The sequence below is a fragment of the Acanthochromis polyacanthus genome, chromosome 8 (assembly GCF_021347895.1).
Source record: "Acanthochromis polyacanthus isolate Apoly-LR-REF ecotype Palm Island chromosome 8, KAUST_Apoly_ChrSc, whole genome shotgun sequence".
NCBI lineage: Eukaryota > Metazoa > Chordata > Actinopteri > Pomacentridae > Acanthochromis > Acanthochromis polyacanthus.
Window position 1 is genome coordinate 28,225,315 of NC_067120.1, and position 15,551 is coordinate 28,240,865.

At 38.6% G+C, this 15,551-nt stretch overlaps 2 protein-coding genes across 10 annotated transcripts in view; one reads left to right on the forward strand and one right to left on the reverse strand.

Annotated features, from left to right (window-relative positions):
- Positions 1 to 7,173, reverse strand: part of znf609a (zinc finger protein 609a) — a 62,112-nt gene extending 54,939 nt beyond the window's left edge. For 5 of the 9 annotated variants that reach the window (XR_007943844.1, XR_007943843.1, XR_002596393.2 and 2 more), the window contains exon 1: positions 6,618 to 6,921. The gene's annotated coding sequence lies outside the window, so the exon portion shown is untranslated. The other 4 variants (XM_051952343.1, XM_051952345.1, XM_022209547.2 and 1 more) reach the window with 4 other exon arrangements.
- Positions 7,174 to 8,242: 1,069 nt separating this feature from the next.
- Positions 8,243 to 14,130, forward strand: si:ch211-284k5.2 (uncharacterized). Its single transcript, XM_022209544.2, has 5 exons — positions 8,243 to 8,438; positions 9,851 to 9,931; positions 10,322 to 10,440; positions 11,750 to 11,933; positions 12,484 to 14,130. The coding sequence occupies exons 1-5, from the start codon at positions 8,346 to 8,348 to the stop codon at positions 12,580 to 12,582; spliced, it is 576 nt and encodes a 191-aa protein (XP_022065236.1). The 5' UTR covers positions 8,243 to 8,345; the 3' UTR covers positions 12,583 to 14,130.
- The last annotated feature ends 1,421 nt before the right edge of the window (positions 14,131 to 15,551 follow it).

The window sequence follows — 15,551 nt, forward strand, 5'->3', positions numbered from 1 at the left end:
ACAGAACACTGTTTTGGAATTGGAAAGTGAAAACGTATCATAGACAGATACACATCCGACACGTCTTACAGTGATAGGGTACAATGTACTGCACAATGTTCTTACTTTCTAAAGTATCATCAACAGAACAGTTAACGTCGGAGTTTATCAATCCTCCAGCATTTAAAAATTTTGCACCGGGGCACATTTAATACCAGGGATTGATATTCAAACCTACCAACAAGTAAATTATTGGGGTCTTTTTAAGTAACACTATGAATGCTTGTGGAAGACTGCAGTGTTTACTACACCTTCAGCAGTATCTCCCGCCTCACCTTTAAATACAGCTCCCCTAATTCACTGGAGCTTCACCGCTCTACTGATGCATTCAAGTGTGGTCTGTCTCTTGCTATGTGTGATTTGCTGTTACTCATGATAAGTAACAGCCAATCAGATAGTGATGTGAGTGGGACATTGCTTGACACCACAGAGTGAGTGTAGAAGAGAGAGAATCGGCTGAATAACAGGCCCCCCATCTCTTCATGCATTTGTCCAAAAAATATGTATGTTAATGGATTGATGAACCCAGCAATGTTGCATTTATTATTATCAATGCATACACCTTGACTTTTACTATTATTATTATCTTTATCTTTTTTACTTCCTATTCTAATTTGTACTTGCACCAAGAGCACCAGAGAAAATTCCTTGTAAGTATAAAAACCTACTTGGCAACAAAACTGATTCTGATTCTGATATCCCATTTCTGAAACAGGCTTTTGTGACCTGTGCTATCTGTATCTGTTGTAGCAGTACTCCACACACAACATTCACAAAGGATAATTTAGCTTTAGCCCCACGCGACCCTGGATGGATCTCATTTTGTGGTGAGGTCACCTGTAAAACAAGACGAAGAAACAAAAAATGCTAGCATTGTTTCTCTTGTATGAAATATGGTCTGATTCTGTCAAGTACAGACACTTTGAGAATTAATATTGTTCTCAGAAGCATACTTTGATGTGACATGAGACATGAAGGGACAGAAATGCCAGGACAGTGCACATATCAGGTTGTTAACTGGAGTTTAGCGGCTGCTTCTTCTGACCAGGGGTTTAATTTTGCTTCAGAGTAAGATAGAGATGCAGAAGTAGATGAAGACAGAAAGCTGGGTGGAGAGCTGGTGCAGTATGTGATGATGGCTGCAGAAACACTTACAGTGGTAATTCATTGTCAGTGATCACTATCGTCCACAGTAGATGCCAGTGTAATGTTTTTAAGGAGGACTATGATGACGAACACCTGACAGTTTATTTTCCATGAAGATGGAACTATAAGTATCATTTTAGGACATTTAACAAATATAACTAAATAACAATCCTTAGGATGGATTTGATGTGCACGTCTATTAATGTATTTTCAATCAGTTACCTTCTGAGGGTGACTGTCAGAGCAAAGTAATAAATTCTAGGGCTGTAGAAAAGAAGTACTGTTGATTAAATGTGTTAATCAACATGTGCATAATCCAACCATGTAGCATCTATTATTAAAATAAACACAGATAGTAAAGTGGGTTGTAGTTAAGATTTAGTATGGTTTGTATTTTAACAATTCTGATAGTAATTCAGCTCATGAATTCCATTCCACGGCTCTAATCCAAAGAGGCATATGGTTACTATAACAGTTAAGTTCTGCTTTTGCATTAATGAATGAATTATAATTAGAAAAAAATGTATTATAGCACAACAATCACAGGAGGCATTTTACTGCATTAAGGTCTTTTACTTGAATACTGCGCTTCTATTTATTTTTAAAGTATCTAAGTACTTGTTCCACCACTTCCCATTTCTGTCTATCAAGGTAAACAAACACTTAATAATTATACAAATTAATTCAGTGACTATGTTTTTTAACAGTGGGTTCAGCACATCCTCTGTAAGGACAGTGGTGATTTCAACCAATAAGTTTGTTGTGTCACGTGAGTTTCTCATGGAGAGTACCAACAAGTTGCTGTAGTCGGAAAAGCGTTGATATAAGCAGCACTGAAGTTACTTTCGTATGTATGTAAGTAAGCAGAATAGACACTGAAAGGCCACATGTTGTATTAGCTGTCATAGAAGGGAAATATTCATAGATAAATGTTGTAGTTTGCATGGTGTCCTGCATTCCTCACAGAAGAATTCTGTAAAACACTACAACTAAATGTCAGCAGCAGTTACACTAAGCTACATAACGTAACAAGTACAGTGATGGAGCTTATTTTTTCTGGATTGTTGAATATTTTTAGATTTAGTTAAGTGTTTACTGTGGTGATAGTTGAATACAGTCCCATTATAATAAATTGTTTTTAGCATAGCATCTGCTAAAATATATAAGGTAATTGTGATGTGTGCTGTTCATCTGCTAATCAAGCAACTCAATGACTGAGTTGGGTAACTGAGAATGTTGCTTAAGGTGAAGGCAATCTAGTTATTTAGACATAGGTCATTTTTTTATTAATGTTCTTCATGGTCTCATGCAGAGATATCCACTAGAGCACCACAGACAACTACAGCATGAATGTGATCTTTGTTATTCACAAAAGAACAGACAATACAACTGATGTGCAATACATGATAATGCATTAACAGACAAAACTAAACTAACAGCAGGTGATCAAAGTAATGGATAAATAACAGCCCAGTATATTTCAGATTTTTTAAACAGTGAAACTAAAAGCTCACGGCTCAACCTGAGGACAAAATATTGAACTGCAGATGAACAAAAGCAGTGTGACCTGCTGTTAGATCTTAATCGATACCGTTTCCATATGATGTAGAATTAAAACTAACTAATGAAGTTACTGCTGTTGCTCTGTGTTTAAATGCGCACAGCTCTTTCTTTGAAGACATTTGTGAATCCTGCCGCTGTCTGATATTGCAGGTATGTAATGAACTGCAAAGAAGCCTCCAGCTTAAAAATGGGCAGGTGCCACTTTCAGATTCCAAAGATCATTCCTACAAAATTTCAACAGATTCTGAGATGGTCAAGCAACCACCTTTACGGAGTTGACACGGAATGACTCAATAGCCAACATGAGCATCTGTAAACAGAAAGAGTTCCGTACATTTCCATACAGAAGAACAGAACTAATTTCATTAATTAGTTATAATTATCAAATTTCCTTTACATGAAGACAGGATGGCTCTGGATCTAACTGAAAGTCACATTTTGTACTTTTCTTCATATCAGGCAGGTTGAAAATTGCAGTCCAATCACTCATTACAGTGTGGCTGTCCTCAGGTTAAATGCTGAGCTTTCAGTTTGACCGCTTAAGAAATCAGAAATAAACCATGACATCAGTATTTTGGACAGTTTGATAGTTGCTATTAGTTTACACTTAGTTTTTTGTTTGTTATTGCATTATACACTACTTGGTCATTTACAACAAAGATCCTTGCATTGTCTATTGTGTTTGCTGTGTTGTTTTTTACAGACATGTTGCTCCAAAATTAAATAAGCACCCTGTCAATGGAATTAAAACAATGCAGCAGAAAAAGTAGATACAGGTGAGCTCATTTACTTACACACCTTGACAAAGCAACGGCAGGCATTTAAAGGATTACTGGTAAGTACATTTCTTTTTAATAGGCTCAGGGTTCTCACCAGGATTTTTTTACAGCGTAACGGCAGGTCCTCCCGCACATGCATGCGCAATAGCCTTCATTAAATCTCGCGAGCGGCCGGCCCAGATGTCAGCCAATGAGCGTCACGCAGATGCTCCAAATGCTCGTGATTTAGGTCACTATTCACCATACATGGCATCACGGAAACAACCGAGACATGCTAATTGTAACCCCGAGATTGGAAGCGACTCTTAATTTTAGACGGGAACGGGTCAATCGACAGGAAAGTACGGCTGAGGTGGGGAGACATAAATTAACCTAGATAGGCACCCAGTCAATAAAAACAAATGCACATGGCGTTATCTGTCAAAATAACAGCATAGCGGCCCTAATCACAGCGTAATCTTTTAAACTGACAGCGTAATGGCCCATTACGACAGCGTAATGCGCTGGCGAGAACCCTGAGGCTAGCCTAGTAAGTACTGAATAGAATAAAATAATATTTTATTAATCCTTAACAGGAAACTACTTGAAACACTAGCATGTTAACATGCAGACAAAGCACAAACCCACCAGAAACACCAACATTAATAGTCATCAGTATTTCCATATACATAGCATATAAGTTAGAAAAATTATGAAACCTAAAAACTTATGCACAGCATATCACTCATAAGTGAAAACATTAATGTTAATTACTCTGAATTGAAAAGCCTGATTGCAGCTGGTAGGAAGGATTTCCTGCTGCGCTCAGACATGCACTGAGGGGGAATGAGTCTGTGGCTAAGGGTGCTCTGCCGAAACACCTCCAGACTGTGTAGTGGGTGAGAAGCATTGATCATAATAGAGTTTAGTTTCCTGAGCATTCTCACCACAGCCACCTGTTGGACTGATTCCAGCTCAACACCAGTTGTGGAGCTCACCTTCTGGATCAGCTTATTCAGCCAGTTTCTGTCCTTGGAGCGAGCACACTCCCTTAACACACAACCCCAAAGAATAAAGCACTGGGCACCACAGTCTGGTGAAATGCACATAGAACATCATCTTTTAACTGATATTAAAAGACCTTAACCTTCACAAAAAGTAAAGCCTGCTTTGACCCTTCTTGTACACTGTGTCCATGTGTCTGGACCAGTCCAGTTTGACATCCAGCTGCACTCCCAGCCCTATAGCTGGAGACTACCTCTACCTCTGTTCAGTAAAAGGTGGCTGAGGTTGCGCCAGTCAATAAAATCCCTGATCATGTCCCTGACATCCTCCTGTGATACAAACAACAACCACAGAGTCATCAGAATATTTCTGAAGAAAACAGCTGTCTGAATTATACCAGAAGTCAGATGTATATAATATGAAGCGGAAAGAGGACAGGACAGTTCCTTGTGGGGCCTCTGTGCTGCTGAGGATTGTGTTGGACACACAGTTCTGCAGTCAAACATACTGTGATCTGCAGGTCAGACAGTCCATGACCTAAGAGAGTAGTGCTGACTCCACCTGCATCATCCTCATCTTCTCACAAAGCAGTGCTAGCTTCATAGTATTGAAGGCACTTGAAAAATCAAAAAACATGATCCTCGCAGTCACATCAGTTTAGTCTCAAGCATACATTGTTTGGAAATAAACAGCAATTTGCTGTAATCTTTTACATTAATGCACAAACATACACTGTCATAGGCCTCCAATCTCTGCTAATGTTATGTAATCACAATTACGTGAAATTTAGTCACATTACAAGTGGCTAACCTTAACAACGACGACTACACGTTTTGTTTCAACTGTGCTGCACGTTTAATTTAAAGTAGCTCCTGGAAATCTAGTTTTGGTGCTATTTACATCATGGAGTTAGCCTTGCAAACAGGCCAACTGTTACTAACGTAACTGACGTTAGTGAGCTTTGGACATTTGCCTGGTTAAGTCGTGTGGACACTAAACAATTGCAATACTTAAATTGTTGTTAATATGTAGGGCTTGTGTTACTTATTTACAGAAGTAAATGCATTTAGAGCAAGCAAAAACAACCTCACGCGTCATTCTAACTTAGCTACGGCTAGCTAAATTATTCGGGAAGCTAGTTAGCAGTGGCTGACGCGTCAACCCCGGATCTCACGGTCTGTTAGCGCACATGAATAACGTGTTACAGCCTCGTTAGCTGAGCAGCACTAATATCAAATAGCACAACAGCATTACCGTACGAGTCCAACAACAAATCGCATACAGGCATTAAATATTATCTCTGCAGCTGATCCGAGGCCCACCATGGCCCGCTACATGTTTAATGAGATCCATTATCGGACGCAGGTTGATTTGCTCAGATGCGAGTGCCCCTTAGTTTCTGTAAAACTTTGAAATAAATCACTAATTTTATTCGTCCTACTCTGCCATTCAAAGCTGATATTAAAGACATGAAACAAAAGCAAAGATCAATGTATTAAGTTGCACAGGTTGTGTTCATAATGGATGACCTACCGTCCCATTTGCCGTATGATGGACAATTACCGATGCAGCGCTTTCAACCAACTCCATTATCCATTATCGGACGTGTGATTAAATTTCACCATACCATGCATGTTATTCTAATATTATACGTCATTAACCTCCACAACTACAGTCTAATGAGACATTCAGACAGAGAGACAACGAGAAACACACGAAGAAATAACTGATCGCTGTTTTAAGAATACTGCAATAGCTTGAAAATACGCTACACAAACGGGGAATACGGATGGTAAAACAAATACCAATTCGCAACGTGAAGCAATTAAGTAGGGGTTACACAGACATCGTTACAGAAGTAGAATTGGAAAATGCTAAATGTCGAGGTGGTGGTGGATTTTGCATCTAGGCTATACGGAGAAACCAGCGGGTCAGACGGGGACGTGTCCGACGATGGACGCCTGCCGATTAGCTGCCCAGTCTCCCCAGACAAAGACAACAGCTAGCCTGCTGAGCTAACCCCCGGGATAGCTAGCAGGCAATCCCGCGTTTTCAAATGTGGCCCCAAATCCTACCAAGAGTGCCCACATTAACTTTTCCACTTACCCCGTTTGGAATCCCCGCCCGTTCAATATTCATGTACACTCCATAGGTTCGTATAAATCCACCGAAAACATTCAAGACAAGCTCCCAAACAGGCGGACCAGTCAACGTGCTCCCAGTTCACTGGACCGCAGTCATCATAGTCACCTGGAGAGAACTGGAAAACAAAAACATCGATATTTTGGAGTCAGTTCTAGGGGGTGGATGAAAATACATCTAATTGTGGTCACCCCATATGATATTCCCAGAGTTTCGATATCAGCGGTATTCCTGTTAGCAGACACACAGACAGCAAAAGACAGACAAACAACACCTTAGGGACAACGTAACCAAACCCCGGAAAACTGGATCAAGGGACTCACTGGACCTGGAGTGAATTTTCTGGCTTAAAGTGGACAGAGCTAACAACCTTAAAATCTGAGGACAAAGTGTAAATAAAAATGTATATATGTTGACGACCCAATAGATCAGGACGCTTACCATGTGAGCGCCAGTTCCCTGGGCAGCATCCTGGCCAGTTCACAGCTTGTTACATGTCACTCTCTGCTCTCTCCCCTTACTTCCTCTCCTTTCTCAACCACCACTTTCAATAAAATGACACAAAATGCATCTATCATAAACATGTATGTATGTACAGTTTATTAATCTATCGAAATTTAAGATTTGGACATGCGTGGGTCTCCTCTGACCGTCACATACAAAAACCGAAAAACGGGTCTTTATTCTTTCTTTTTTTTTTTTTTCCTTCAGTCCCAGTGTAAAATGTAGCAGCGGCGGATAAGGGGCTTCATGTGGACAGAGAACATGGAATAAGGTAACAATTTCCACTAACATACTAGCACCATATATATCACACCAATAAGTCAACTTTTTATTTTTATTCAGTCTGTGGGTAATGGAGATAGATAGATAGATAGATAGATAGATAGATAGATAGATAGATAGATAGATAGATAGATAGATAGATAGATAGATAGATAGATAGATAGATAGATAGATAGATGGGGAAACAATAGGTTCCTCGTGTGTTGTGGCAAATGTGTAGCCAACAGAATACAGTTTTGTTGAAGATTGTGTATCTACTACATAATTTCCAAAATAATTCAAGTTGGTTATCTTTATTCAGTAAAGTTACAGTAATAAAACTGTACTGCGCACAATAGTATAACTGGTCTTGTGTCCACTATGACTGGATAAAGACAACTTTTGTCATAAATTCACAAAGACACAAATATCAATACATTTGTCCTGTCAGCACAACTGCAAAACCAGTAGCAAGCAAATTTTCATGTTATTCAGGAGAAATGATCCAATTAGTGCTCGTAAATGGCAGTGGATGTGTGCCAAGTGGAAGATTATCACAGCAGCAAAAGTTTACCTACACAACGTAAAACAGCCTAATTTCCAATGCAGACAGAAGGTAGGTAGGTATGTGTGAATGTAGACAGGAGGTAGACAAAAGTGAGCTGTTGCTCTTCCTTGTTGCCAAAACACACAACTCAATAGCCAAATGTAAATATGTTATATGAGAAGTGTGCATGCCTGCTCAGCATAGTTAGGAAGACAAGCTTAGTAATAATTAATAGGAAATATATCTGGCTGCAAGGAGACAAAGAGAGATACATCTCCATAGCAACAACTAACAAGGAGTGCAAACACACAACAAGCACACTCGTCCTGGGTTAGATACTAAATGTGAAGGAGTGACACAGCTATTGTCAGAGGTGCAACATGCACAGATCATACCAGCCATTTAAACCTGTTACCAACCGCTACTTGCAGAAACGATGGGACCAGAATAACTATGAAAATCACCGCAGCAAGGTAGGTGAATGAAAAGAGAATGGTAGAAGACTGTTGACTAAAGCAACATTAGTCCAGCACAGGCTTATATGTTGGTCTGTGAGAGTTACTAAAGGACTGAGTTCCGTTTGAGTTGGAGTCTTGGTCAAGAATGGTTGGACTGCAGCTGACCTGGAGGGCTGATGAGAGAGCAGAAGTTCGAAGACTAAGGATTGGTGGGACTATAGCTAAAGGTGGTTTTGTATGAGTTAGAATTAAAGGAGCAGTACAATGTAGGATTTTTGGGCTTGATATTAGTTGCACATGGATTAGTGGTCGGATAGTACTGATCTGTGGATTTATTGTTTTAAATATGTATAATTTGAAACTGATAGATTGGAGAGGAAGAGGTAGTAATGGGAATTGAAGAGTTGCACCAATCCAACATATTAATCCTTAGCAGTACGTTAGTTGTCTAATCTGTAATGTTAATATTGATTTGGCTTCCACACCACCATTGTACACCTTACTAATGTTTAAATGCTCATAGGAATTACAGACGTCCTTGTAAAAACGATTGAACATAAATTTCAGTCTAATTGATTGAACTGGTAATACCTGAACATTTCATGATTTCTGAGGGTTCCTTTGATTTTAAATTTGCCCACAGATCTTTTTTTTTTCACTACTGCTCTCATATTAAAACAAAAGGAGCTCAATTAATTGCAAAAGGCATTGGCCAATTTGAGTGTATACCACTGAGGCAGAAAACTAGGTGTCAAATCTCATGTATGGAGAATCTGCATTTATCCCCACTGATTTCCCCAGGCATAAGTTTTATCAATTGCAGAATTCCATGGTCAAATTTGCACACACTCAAAAAAACATCACTTCAATCTGAGCCTTTCTGAGCTCTTGGTCAAACTGTATACAAAAAATGGTAACAATACAAATAAATCATTCTTCAATAATTTGAAACAGATGTTTTTTTGTTTGTTTTTTTCCTGGTAAGGCAAGTAATTGACTTAGCTGAAAATGCTTCCACTGTCCAAGTTTTTACTCACTATTTACTACTGACTACTTATTCAACAATTTGTTATATTATCCTTTGTGTAAAGCTTTCATAATAAAAGTAACTTCTAACTACTAGAGTAGAAAGTGCAATATCTGAAATGTGGAGCAGAAGTATAAAGTAGCATATAATGAAAATACTAAGTAAGCTGCAAGTACCTCAAAATTGTACTTAGGTACAGCACGTAAGTGTCTTTAGTTAGTTTTTGCCACTGCAGATAAACAACTAGGGAATTAGACACCTGTAGTTTAGCACCCAATGTCCGCACATGAACAGAAGACACACTCTCAAACAAGTATAGCCACACAGAACCCAGGAAAAATGATACACAGCTTCAGCTTAAAATAATCTGTACTGAACATACCTGACTTTTTGTGTGTAGGTGAATTTTGCCCTACCTGTAGTGGACACTACGGGCATCAGGACACCAGCTCACATTCAGCTAAAACTAAAAAAACTCCAGGTCAGTGGGCACACACACACACCCGCACGCACGCACGCACGCACGCACGCACGCACGCACGCACGCACGCACGCACGCACACACACTACAGTGACAGTTTAAATGTAAAAAGATGCATGCAAAGCTTTTGCAATGCAAGGGAGAATGCAAGGGAGAAGCTAATTAGTGAGAGTTTAATGTCTTTCACTAAAGTAAGCTGAAGCATTTCCATGTTTACATTTTTGCTTTTAATTGTAGTGTAACTAGGCCAGTGTTGTAGATGCCATGTGTGACGGGCACAAAGATCAGCACAGCCCAGTCTACTGTGCTCCTGTGACATTTCTCTGATATTGATTATATCAATAAAATGTCCCCAGTTTGTGTTTGTAAGTCTTGGTTTCTGTGGTTCAGCTGCAGGATGAACGTCTGTCAGCAATTGACAGAGAAAATCACCTGCTGGCATCCAACCTGGCTGGCATTGTTTGCTCTAAAGGCCTAGTGGACCACAGGAACCAATACCACCTGTGGAGGTAAGCTGTTTCAGTTTAAATTTTAATATCTGAGATATCATGTCTCACAAAAGGGGGGAACAAGAAGCACAACTCAGAGATTCAGACATAAAATATAGCAATTCACATTTACTTAAATATTAAAGTACAAACTATGTACAATAGCAAAGGGAATGATGGCAATGAAATATGAGAGACTGACAAATAAATGGAAAACAGGTGATCGGGTGGGTGTGGGGCATCAGGTAATCGGGAATGTCAGTGACATCTAAGACAAGAGAGACTGTCATAGAAATGAATACATCAACAAAATGACTACGCTGTACAAAGGAGAAGCAGGTTCCTGCATACACTGTGACTGAAATTACAACGTCATTGCCTCCCACATGGGCAAAGCTAGCATGCATGACTGAATATCTTTGGCAGACTCTATCCAGAAGCCTGAGATGCTGATTTATTTATTGATTATTTGACTATAAGCATCAAATGCTGCTATATGTACGCATATACTTAAACATCTGAAATTTAAAAAAAACTAAAATGAACCTAACACTGGTAACTGCAAAGTAGGTTGTTGTGAATAAATCATGCTATGTCTTTTTACACGATGTCATGTTTTGTTTTGTTTTTGCTACATCTCTTGATCTCTCTTTTTAAAATATAATTCTTTCTTGTTTCTTCCAGTGCCAAGTCAAATCATGCAAGATATTGTCTTCCCCTGTCATGTCTTCTGTTCATGTTGTCACGTTACACTATTGCTTGTCATCTAAAGCTATGTCCAGTCCTACAATATCTAATCATGTTGTATCAGATAATTTACTATTATCTCATATCAGTGTAATGATGATTGTTTACGTGTGACCATTAACACTGGAAGCCAGAGTATGCACAGTAATGATACCTTATTACTTATAAGGTTGCTTATAATTATCTGTTGCTTCAAAAATCAGAATTTTATCTACAACTGAAAATATTCTTCCAACGTGGTTTGTTCGCTGCAATAGCGACATTCATGGAGTTTTTATTCACCAATGTTGAAAACTTGACCTCCTCCCACTGAGGTCTTTAGGAGTACTCAGATGACACCAGTGCATCTTGCTGACACTTTAAATAATTGACGTGACCAGTCTGCTTTATCATGTGCTAACATTTGTTGCATTATTTATCCTTCATGTAGAATATATCATGGTATCATTTTCACCTATATTTGGCAGTTAACAGTACAGAGAGGAAACAAGGGCAGAGGGAGAAAGGAGTGTGATGTGCAGCAAGGGTCCCAGATGTATTAGTCATCTCTTTCACTTCTCACCCAATTTATTGCTTTCTTCAGTCTGAATGCTAACAAAAGGAAGCAAGAACTTCTACTGATCAGCCATCAGAATCAGGCCATCTACCAACGAATAACATCTTGCCCATCGGAGTATCGCCGTCAACTGTGGTTGGATGATTGGGAGAAAATGCAACGCCGGCTAGATGACATTTCTCGATACCCGAAAGGGCTGGCAAATAAACAGGTGAGTTCACAGGGGGAAATATGTAACAATGTTGTGATTTACAAACAATTCTGAATATAGAAAGTTTAGTAAAATGCACAAAAAGGCACCAAAATTATGCAAACAAAATTGCCACTGGTTTTCTGCAATTTCTGTGTTTGTAGCAATAAAATCAGTGTGTGTGTGTGTGTGTGTGTGTGTGTGTATTTTATTAATGAAATGTTTTTAAAAATCGCTTCAATATACACTTTCTTCTTAAAAAAAAAATCAAGCTTTCCGTTTAGAGAAATTGATTCTTCTCTCTGAATCTCTTTTGCAATTAAAGGCACCACGTCAATAAACAGAAAGCACCAGTCATGAAAGATGATATTTAACTGAGATAAGATGCTAAAATGCTTGCCACAGACTGACAAAATCCTTTGAGTAATAAATGGAGTGAACTGATCGTAAACCACTGTGGTCCTTTTCTAACCTGATTTCTGTGTGAAGGTGATAATGCTAATATGGGTGGTTCCTGTCTCAGAATGAAGCAAAAAGATAAGCTATGAGTAATGTGTCATTGTGTCTACAGACATTGCACAGGAAGGTGAAGTTTGCAGCTGTGGAGAGTAGCAAACAGTCGAAGAAATGCAGGAGGTCTAACATGGACAAGACCAACAGAGAAATCTGAAACACAAAGAAATAACCTGGAGAGACTAAAATTGTCTCCAGATAGATATCCTCAGCTATCTATCCTCAGCTTACTGCTTTATTGAAATGGGAAATTGACCAAAATTGGCATGAATGTCTCAAAAGTGCACAGATTTCAGCTACTGCAGGGCTACTGCTAATTCTATAATTTTGTAGCTTCAGAGCATGGTAATGATAGTATGTCACCATTCAAATTGTTTGCATGTTAAAACGTCAGCATGGTAAATCATTACATACTAACTAACCATGGCCTACCCAACTTAAATATGCTGCACAAATGTACAAAGAAAGATTGCTTATTGATGTCTGGGACAAACCTAAACTCAAAACATGTTGTCTGATGAAATACAACTACAGTGTGGACCCTTATGGGAGGCTGGATTTATTCAAAGTCAGAGATCTCCATGCACAGTTATTTTCAGGGAAAAATAAAATAAATTTTGTTCTTGCTCATGTTTGATAAATATAACACATTAGAATGCACAGATGCAGTTATGATACAAGTGTGCTAGGTACTTGTATGTGCATGACACAGACACTGCATTGTGTAGACTATTGTATTTGTTTTTGTATTTTACCCATATTGTGAGTGTCTTCAGGCAGTTTAAGTTGGAACTCTCCTTTTAACTCTGACCACATGAATTTAGACTGAATTATTTTAACAAATATTCGATGGGTTGTGATGAAATTGAATGGAATATTCATGCTTCCTTCAGGATAAACTCTAATAGCTTTGGTGACTTTTCAACTTGCACCATCATCAGTCCAGCATTTTAATTTATCCAACAGTCTACTTTACTTTATCACCAAACACCTCCAAAGCCAATGACGTTGCATTAGCCTTAGCTATATATTCTGTTTACAGCTAACTAACAATGATGAGACACTATATAAAATATATGATTATGGTAAATGACATTCCTTCTAAGCTTTAGCATGTTCACATTGTTTTTCCAGGCATCTTAGTTTGTTATTTCAAGAATTTAGCTCAAAGTATCACTTTATCTAAGTTGCTTGCATGGCTGACGACGATAAATCCCAGTGATATTAATGGAGTAATCTATTATAAATAAACTTTCTAGTTTTCCCCCAACTTAATACAAATGAATAAACATTACGAATACAAAAGATATCACTGTTTTACTCTTTACAACAATTGCAAAGGTAGTGCACACTACAATGCCCCATGTCCTGCAGCCTCACAGTCTTGAATGCTAGTCGAGTTTTACAATGTTCTGTGTATTGATCCATGTGCTTCATGCTTCTTTAAATGAAACACATTTTTCACTCTTACTCATTATCACGATTGTGGTATTATTATCTTGGAAAGTTAACATTTAATGCAGTGTATACACCACCTATCTTTGTCAGTTATCAGTAAAGTAGTTTGACTTTTTTGGTCTATGATTCCTTAATAATGCTGTCGAGGTTCTTGTTTTGAGCATGATGTACTTGTGAAATCTGTCATTATGGACATAGTGAGACCTGAGTCTATGTGAAATAAAAAGGATGACATGTTGTAAACCTGCTGAATACGTTTCTGCATTAAATGTCAAGAGTACAACAATACATACTGCAAGCAACTCCCACCTGTCAGCTGCTCCACTTGCTTTCTCTTTTTCTGTGTTGCTTTCTCCACTGGGTGGCAGCATTTATGTACCTTCACTCTGTGACCTATCTACTCTTATACACTGTGTGCACAATTATTAGGCAAGTTGTATTATTGAGGATTAGTTTTATTTTTGAAGTAATACAGTGCTCTTCGTCAATCCAAAATATTAATAAACCTCAAACCTTGGAATTTAACAAAGAAAAAAGTGAATATTGGCTTTCTCGGGAGAATATCTGTGTGTGCACAATTAATATCCAACTATTAGTGTGCAGAGTTATTATGCAACTGTTATGACCACAGGTATCTGTGTGCCGTCTGGTTTCTGGGTGGTTTAGGCCTTTTTGTGGGGCGATTGCATGTGTGGGTTCAGCTGTGGCTGTTTCTGAGTCTCTCCAGCACCCCAGCTGCCAGCCATTCCAACTGACAACTCTGGAATTGACAACCTACACTGCAGCACTGTTCTCCCCGCCTCCCAAGCTTCCTGATTGGGCCACCCTCCAGCTAAAATCTACATAATTCTAAAATATTTATTGTTTTCATACGCCTGTAATAAGCCGTTTTCCCTAATGCATGAACTGGCTGAGTATACACTGTTGCTATGACGGTGGGCACGCTGTGTGCTTTTCTAGGTGTTAACATTAAAAATAGACAAGACATACTGGTACCATCTCAGGTGATCAAACCTAAGTGGTACTAAAATGTACATTGGGATAATTTAAGTACATTAAGATGGGACACCTTTTCCACACTGGCAGCTTTATCACTTATTTATGATTTTTCGCCATAACCATGGTTTTGCACATATCCTTTAACCCTCTGAGGCCCACAGTTAGAAAACTGCAACATTCTTTTAAGGCTGTGTATCTGTACCTCTTTCTTCCTGAATGTAGACAAACACTACATATCCCAGCACCCCACACTCTGAACTGCAAAACCACAACATTTTTGGCAGGAAAATATTAATACTGTAAGATGTACCACATTCCAAGTTCAAACTACATGTCTTCCACTGACGCCCCAGCTCTCTCTTTAGGAACAATTTCAACAATTTTCCAAGTAAGTATTTGGACCTGTGGTATTTTTTTCTTCATCCTAAAGATGTTTAGTGATAGACAACTCAAATAATTTAAAAAAAAGTATAATGTGATTTTTAGGGATTTCTTTCAATGGTTCAAAAATGCAACACTGGGTCTTAATGGGTGCTACTTGTTTACACAGAAAGCCCAATCACAGGTCATGAGTAAATTCATCAATTGTGCCATCTATACAGTGTCTATACTGTATAGGGGGGAAATCATGGAACAAATGATCAAGACCACCCTTGTTTTCTTCAATTT

Excerpts from the sequence above, each read along its gene's own strand:
- si:ch211-284k5.2 (XM_022209544.2), top strand. The coding sequence starts at position 8,346 with ATGCACAGATCATACCAGCCATTTAAACCTGTTACCAACCGCTACTTG. Across the intron at positions 8,439-9,850 it reads ATGAAAATCACCGCAGCAAG|GTGAATTTTGCCCTACCTGT; the intron begins GTAGGTGAATGA and ends TTTTGTGTGTAG. Across the intron at positions 11,934-12,483 it reads AAGGGCTGGCAAATAAACAG|ACATTGCACAGGAAGGTGAA; the intron begins GTGAGTTCACAG and ends TTGTGTCTACAG.